Raw genomic sequence first — 7,653 nt, 5'->3', positions numbered from 1 at the left:
TTGTACATGACGTCCTGGTATTTTCAACTTCTTTAAATGCATTCGGGGAGTTTGATCTAAGCAACTCGACCATCAAATCCCCTTCTTCCTCTTTGGTAATAGGAAAACAATGACGATTCATGCAAAATTTGATCCAAAATGAGAAAATGATGAGAAATTCATATTTGAGAATTTAAGGATTTCAAAAACAGATGAAATTGATAACAAATTAATGACAAATTAACACATACAGACTCCAGAAATGTATTTTCGAAGGAGTTCAGCTATAAAACAATATTAATGTGAACAATAAGGACTGGAATAAACAATCTTTATCTTGAATTCCAACTTCTTCTGCTCCTTTTGATGTGATGAAACACATACATTTAGGGGTGGCAAAACGGGCTCGGCCCGCGGGGAATGCCCGTTTTGCCCGCACTTTTGTGCGGGGCGGACCAAGGATTTAGGCCCTCACCCACAAATGTGTCCGCCCCGTCCCGACCCGTTTTTTTCGCGGCTTTTGCGGGCACGTGTATTTACATATATTTTTGCATTTTTAGGCTTAAAGGGTGCAGTGCCCGCGGGCTTTCCCCGCCCCGCCCTCACTTTTTTGCGGGGCGGGTCTAAATTTTAGGTCCGCATCCTCAACTATGACCGCCCCGCCCCATTTTTTTGTGGGCTTTTGCGGGGCGGGCATGCCCGTTTGCCACCCCTACATACATTAAGGTTAAGAGTGAAAATCTTGATTGAGAAGTTAAGAGTTTTTTGAAAGGGCTTTGAGCAAAAACGAGTATGAGGTTTGATCATGCAGGATGTTGTTTTATTAAAAATCTCATTTGATATTTTTGGAAATGCATCTCCTAAAATGACTAACATGCAAAAATGACAGGTTTTCAAATTTCCGCTTCAAAAATTCAGAAATGAACTTCCAAATAAGCCATTGGAATGCTCAACATTCAATAAATGTTTTGCATTTGTCCGAAGATACTTCTTCGGAATAAAATTTTGAACAAATATGGGATGACACTCATTTAAGGCGTTATTTAATGAGACAAATAGTGCATTCGAAGATGTATCTCCAAAACTTGAAAGTCATTTTCGAATTTTCATAAAGTGGTTTTTCCACCTAGGATGTGTTTGTTTACATAGAAAAAGAGAAAAGAAAAATTGTAAAGAGAGAAAATAGAGAGAAGTGTCCCATCAATTATGTTTGATGAACATAGAAATAGAAAAGAGAGATTAAAATTGATTCTTTCTCTCCTCACATGAGAAGAAATGGAATCCATTACATAACTTCTGCTGTTTTTTCCAATATATTCTTGCTAATAAATGTGTGTAATAAAGGTCATTTTACTTCTTTTAATATAAAACATTTGAGTTATCTTTTAGAAATTTATTAATATTAATTTAATATTTTTATTTAAAAAATACCATAATTTAAAATTAATAATAATTAATAAAATTAAATTGCTATAATTAATTGAATATTAAGTAATAAAATAATTTGACTAAATTACAATATTTTAACAATTAATTAAATATTAGTTTAGTTTTTATGAATTACTAATACAATAAAAAAATAAATTAATTTATATTTAAAATTAAATTATTATGATAATATAATTACATGTTTTAGTATAAGGACATTAAGTCTTTTCAAAAATTACACACATTTCTTTTCTTTTATTTCTTTCTTCTTTCTTTTATCCCAAACAATAACTTAAATCCTCACATACTCTTTCTCACCCATTTTTCTCTTTACACTTTTTTTCATTGCCAAACATATCTTTAGATCTTTAGGGTGAGATTAATAATTCTCTTTATTTATATAGTTGAATCTAGACAATTAAAGATTACTCGTATCCACTCGTATCCACGTGTACTCATTCAAATTCGTCCTGAATTTAATGAGAAAACTCCGCTTTGACTGAGTTTGAATTCAGATTTTCTTTGATTACAAATAAAGATAAAGATTGTATCTAACCACAGTTTAACTATTAACCTTTGGTTAAATGTGACAATTTAAAACGTTCTGCACTAGCCCGTCTTACACGCCCCTAAAGACGGTCTTATTCCTATTTATAAAAAAAAAATGTTTTTCAAATTCATTCGATATATAATGTACCTAATCTACACTTTATTGACATACATTGTTTATTCAATGTGGAAAAAAAAAATTATAAATAAGATCATTGGAAGTACATAGAATAATTTAATAAAAATTATACATAATATAATTAAATATCAAAATTATTTCTTTTTTAATAACTTAACTGTGCATAGTACACGTGAGAGAGAGACATAATACTATGTGCTTTTGGTCTGTATCAAGCTAAAAAACACACAAAATCATGTTTCCTCTCTGCTCCTATAGTGAGTTCAATCCAAAGAACACAATCACAAACTGGTACTGTACCACTTTGATAGTGCTGCACATTTCAATAAAATCTAAAACAGTGTCCTTTTTTACCCTTAAATGTTTAAACATTTCAATTAATTCAGTAGTAATCAATATAGCACACTTGTAGAAAAATCTCAGCCTCTTAGACATTTGCAAATAGCTACTTCTGGTTGACTCCAACTTCCATAGATGGCAGCTGCAGTAGCAGCTATTTGCAGAACTTTAAACTATGCAACAGTCACTGAACAAAACTAGTTAGAAACAGTTCTTTGCACCACTAAAAGTAACTGTTACTATAACTTCAAAGTTACAAGTTCCTGCAGAAGAAACATGTCAGGATGATGCACTGCACAAAAGCCACTCAGATACAGACACAGCCCTTGGAAGTATATACATATTAAAACAAAAGTTTAATTACCATGCAAAGTCTGTAAAAAAATTCACAGACAATATGTCACAATCATTCATGTGCCTAACTTAAAAAATAATTATGATTAAGCCAAACAATTTTAACAATTTTTACGGTCTGACTGTAAAAAAAGTTTTACATTGACAGTATATATATATATGAATCTTTAAAATAAATGCAAATTATACAGTAGTATAGCAGCATCTCTCAAACACCTTCAAGCATTGGCTTCAGAATCCTATCCTCTATATGCACCTCTAGCGGATCGAGTGTGTGATATTTCTAATTAATCCAAATAGACGAAGACATCAATAGTCCCCTCCAAATTGTCATATTGAAATTTCAAGGACTTAAGCTTACTCTTGTTATAATTCCAAAAGTAGTAAACTATTTTCCAGATAAAAGATACCAGAAGTGATAAAAGTAATGAGATTTAAAACAGAAGATATTGCAATATTCATTTACCAGAAAAGTACCAGATATTGTATATTAAATTGATGCCAAGTTTTAATGGTATAACATATGATCAAAAACTCATTTATTGTCACCAAAGTTATTTGAACTACAAGAGACATGTAACTTACAGATCTACATTATGAATAAATAGAAAATAAAAAACTACTTCAGATATTGGACTATCTTGGGGCCATGAAATTCAACCATAAAACTGATATCAATATCATCAAGGAAATTTCAATAGATCTTGATGTGTTATTAATATCGAATTTCAATTAATAATCATATTCTAAAATTACATACAGAGCAAGCTTCGGCTCTTATACATGTCCCAGTCCCTTGATCCCAGCTACACAATAGTATCCCTGCAAAACTTTTTCTAAGTCTCCTCATTGGCTGTAATGCAAACAAAAGCCTTGAGATCTCTTGCAATAGCTACAATACAGCCAATACCAATGCTAAACATACAACAGTGCAACCAATCCTGGGTTTCATTTGATAATACCCTGGGTTGCAGTTAAATATATATCTGATTCATCTGAGATCTGCACATCAATAAAACATTTGGAAGCTCGAAACAAGCACTCAATCCTGGAAGGGCTAGAAATTCCCAGTTTACGAGTCATCTGGTTCATCTTGATGATAAGATCAGAGTCAATTACACCATTAATCATAAAGTACTGGCGAGCCATCAGAACCAGAAGAAACAGATCCAATCTTTGCTTATGAAAAAGACGGAAAAAAATTATTGATGTGTTATTCCTCAAAAGATTGCATAGAAATTTTCTCCAATTGTAGTGGCCAATCTTCTCCAAGTTGCTGCGGATTTAGCTCCATCGCAACTTTAAAGTCTTGTAAAGATACCGAGAACTGGGGCCTGTGTTCAGGTTCAGATTCAGCTAACCTACCAGCATTCTGCACATGTAAATGATTATGTGGCATCATGCCATTGACGACCTTCCCCTGAATCTGTTTCTTTGGGATTGGGAGCTTCGACGGCTCATTTGCAGATCTAGCCCCTACTAAATCAACACATGACTTGATCAATCGTTTCAAGTATAGATCCAACACACTATTCAACATACTCGCACATTCCGTAGAAACACCTCCAAGACCTTGTACCATTGCAATCTGCTCCATGCGCCTTCTCAACGTATCTGTATCAGATAACCTACCATTGTCGCAAAAACTAACAAACTCACCAGCGCTATTCACCGGCAATGCTTTACGGGCCCCACCCACACTTGCAGAACAGTAAGGAATCCCAAGTGGCGCAATCAACGGATTTCTGGCAAAATTGAGGCGGTTCAACTGCTCCGCCTCCATTCCATCTTCCGCGGTTGAGATTTCAGTCAGCCCTTTGCCATGTATTCTTGGTTTCTTTGCAAGTCGTTGCATACCATCAGCAATAACATTCTTAGGTAGCTCAGCAGCTGCTTGAAGCTGCTGTGTTGGCCGCTGATAATCACAGAGCGTAAGAGTTCCATTCTCCATGTCAACCTTACCATCACCGTCTTCTGTAGCCATGAAGTGATGTGAAACAGAATCAATTTTCCCATTTGGTCCAAGGGGGCTTGGTCTGTCTTTAAGCTTCCGATCACGCATTCCAGATCGTAACTTGCGTGGGGACGCGGGCAAAACCCCATTTTGCCAACTGGAAGCATTATGGTTTTGGAAGTTAGCAACACTTTGTTCGTGTCCATCTTCTCTACCAGGCGACAAATTAGTAACACGTGTTCCTGATTTTGAAGAACCAGATGGATGGACTGATGGCGGGGTCTTGGCTTCACACGCATTCTTCAAAATCGACTTTATAAAAAGATTGTGCAACGGAAGGTTCTCCCTCCCGAGTACCCGAAAACATAACTTATCAAACTCATTCTTGCTCAACTTCTGACTCAAAAACCTGTTAAGGTAATAAAAGTACCTCTTCGACTTATCCGGTCCAACCTTCTTTACAATATGTACTTTCAACTCACCCAAATCAATTCTTGAACTCTGTTGGGGTTGCATTTCTCATACACCTTCCAACAAAATCAGAAAACAACCCACTCAATCACTCACCGGTAACCTAGATTTTTTCCAATCGCACTTGTTTATTTCTATTTCAAAATAACCCAAAACTTACCCTCTCCTACATCATTGAACACAAATCAACTGCCACAACTTCTCCATATACAAACTAGCAGAAGATAAAAAAATCATTCTAATAACAGTAACCCAATTTCGAACCTCAATAAAGCTACCCACATGCCCAAATTTCAAACACTAAAAAAACACACACACAATGCAACACCGAATCTCAATTTCCCCAAATCACAAAACCCTAAAGATCAAACAGCTAAAAAATCACACTAACCCAAACCACGAAATACCTTAAACAAAACCCAATTCAGCGAATTCTATAGCAAATCAAAACCCTAAGTTTGAAAAATCAAACAAAAGGGTCCGAAACACCATACTTGCGTGGAACAAAACGAAGCGAACATTACATCACTTGCATCAATCTGAAAACCCTCATTGCTTCGAGAAATCCCAAAAGCTCCAAACTTCGTATAATCAAGAGATCACTGAATTGAACAAAATTGAGCAAAGTAAAAAATATAAAAATTAGATTTTTTTTTCAATTACAAAAAACGAGAAATCACGAAATTCGAATGGAATGAAGCAGAATGAAGAGAAAAAAGTATACATTGATTGAACTCCGACCTTAGCGAAGTTCAGAAAATTGAATAGAAATCTCGTACTTCACTTCAATTTCTTTCGAATCTTCGAAGCTTCTTCGTTAATCTCTTTCTATTTCTCTGTTAATTTCTTCAAAATTCAATTTTTCTGCTAAATTGTGTATTGAAATTTTGGTCTCTGCTTCTTCGTGTATAGCTCGATCTCTGCTAAGAGTGTTTGTTGTTCCTCTCCTTTGTTTCTTCTTTTTCTTTTTTCTTTTTTTTGGTCTTCTCTTTCTTATTAAAAAATTTCATTTTTCCCTCTTTCTCTTTTTTCTCTAATTTCTTGAATTGGATTGGATAAGTTTGTGATATATTTTTCATTGGGAGAAAATGATTTTGCAAATTAACTTTTTATGTAAATTTTTATAATAAATTTTATAATTAGGGTTTTCGATATTCTTAGTTTTGATAAAATATTTATCAAAATCGATTATAAATAATCTTTCGTTTACGGTCAGACATTTATATTATAATTTAAAATTTTATCAAAAATATAATTTTTTTAATATGATTATTATTGTTTATTTAATCGAATCACACTGATTAAATTTATCGAAAGAAAGTGAAGTATGAAGAGAACACGCAAATTTTAAATTTGAGAACACTAAATTATGTTATTGGTGTGAAATTGTAACTCAAAGTATAAAAATAGTTCGAAGTTAAGAGTGATGCAAAAATGAGGTAAGTGTGGATTGTGTGGCATGAAAGATTGTGTACTAAGAAGATGATTTTGTTTGACAATGATTATAGCTTATAAGTGTGAGCTCAAAATCACTTATTCAAAGTTATGTAGTTTGAAGACATAACACAAGGCGTATGTATTACTTGGTTCAAAGGTAGTTGCCAATAATAGATATTTGGGGATCCTTTCTAACAACACTCATGCATGTTTCATGTAAGTACAAGTGACAAATCCCATATGGCCAGTTAGAGAAGTGCTATTGAAACACTTTTCTCAAGACATGTTTTTTAATTGGTTGATATTTAAAATGGTTCTATTAAATTGCATTGGTCTCACATAAATTTAATGAGACTCATTTAAATTTCATCTCATTAAAATGTCTATTGGGTCAAAAGTATTAGAGTATTCACAATAACTTATTAACTTTGGTTCATAAGTGAGTGTTTTACAATAGGTATGCTCTTTCCTATTTTTATTTGTTTTTAGTTATTTATTCTTTTAAAATACTAAATTGATATTTATTTAATTTTTCACTAATTTATTTATTCATATTTATTATATTTTAAATTATATAACTATTTCATTATATGTTATTTTAGTAAATAATATTTATTTTATTATTAAAATCAATATAATTCTTTTTTTTTAAATGTGAAACTAAAAAATAATAGCTATTATGGGACGGAGAGAGTTTTTAATAATTAGAACAATAAAAGTAAAGAGAGATGAAGTTTATATAGTTATATTATCTTTCTTCTTGATATTCATCCATTTTTTTATTTCAAATGAGATGCTTATTAGATGAGATTTGTTTATAGGTAAAAGAACTCATTGTAAATGCTAATTAGAAAGTATTTTGTAAGAATAATTCGATTATAAATTATGTGATTTTTTTAAAAATAATCAACTATTACAAAAATAATTCGAAAACAACAATTATTTTAAAAAAAATATTAAAATAACCATATTTTAAAGAGGATGTGTCAGATGAACCGGCATA

General features: G+C 32.5%; 1 protein-coding gene across 2 annotated transcripts; it reads right to left on the bottom strand.

Moving 5' to 3' along the window:
* Positions 1 to 3,443: 3,443 nt before the first annotated feature.
* LOC127092945 (uncharacterized) lies at positions 3,444 to 6,247 on the bottom strand. Of its 2 annotated transcripts, none has more exons than XM_051031835.1 (2): positions 5,938 to 6,247; positions 3,444 to 5,815 (listed from the first exon to the last, which is right to left on the bottom strand). In XM_051031835.1, the coding sequence occupies exon 2, from the start codon at positions 5,256 to 5,258 to the stop codon at positions 4,002 to 4,004; it is 1,257 nt and encodes a 418-aa protein (XP_050887792.1). In that variant the 5' UTR covers positions 5,259 to 5,815; positions 5,938 to 6,247; the 3' UTR covers positions 3,444 to 4,001. The 2 variants fall into 2 exon arrangements, with proteins under 2 accessions (XP_050887792.1, XP_050887793.1); XM_051031836.1 differs by having other exon boundaries at positions 5,955 to 6,247.
* Positions 6,248 to 7,653: the final 1,406 nt, after the last annotated feature.

This window comes from Lathyrus oleraceus, chromosome 6, assembly GCF_024323335.1.
Source record: "Lathyrus oleraceus cultivar Zhongwan6 chromosome 6, CAAS_Psat_ZW6_1.0, whole genome shotgun sequence".
In the NCBI taxonomy this organism is placed as follows: domain Eukaryota; kingdom Viridiplantae; phylum Streptophyta; class Magnoliopsida; order Fabales; family Fabaceae; genus Lathyrus; species Lathyrus oleraceus.
The sequence above is the reverse complement of the archived record's forward strand: the minus strand, read 5'-3'. Positions and strand labels throughout refer to the sequence as shown.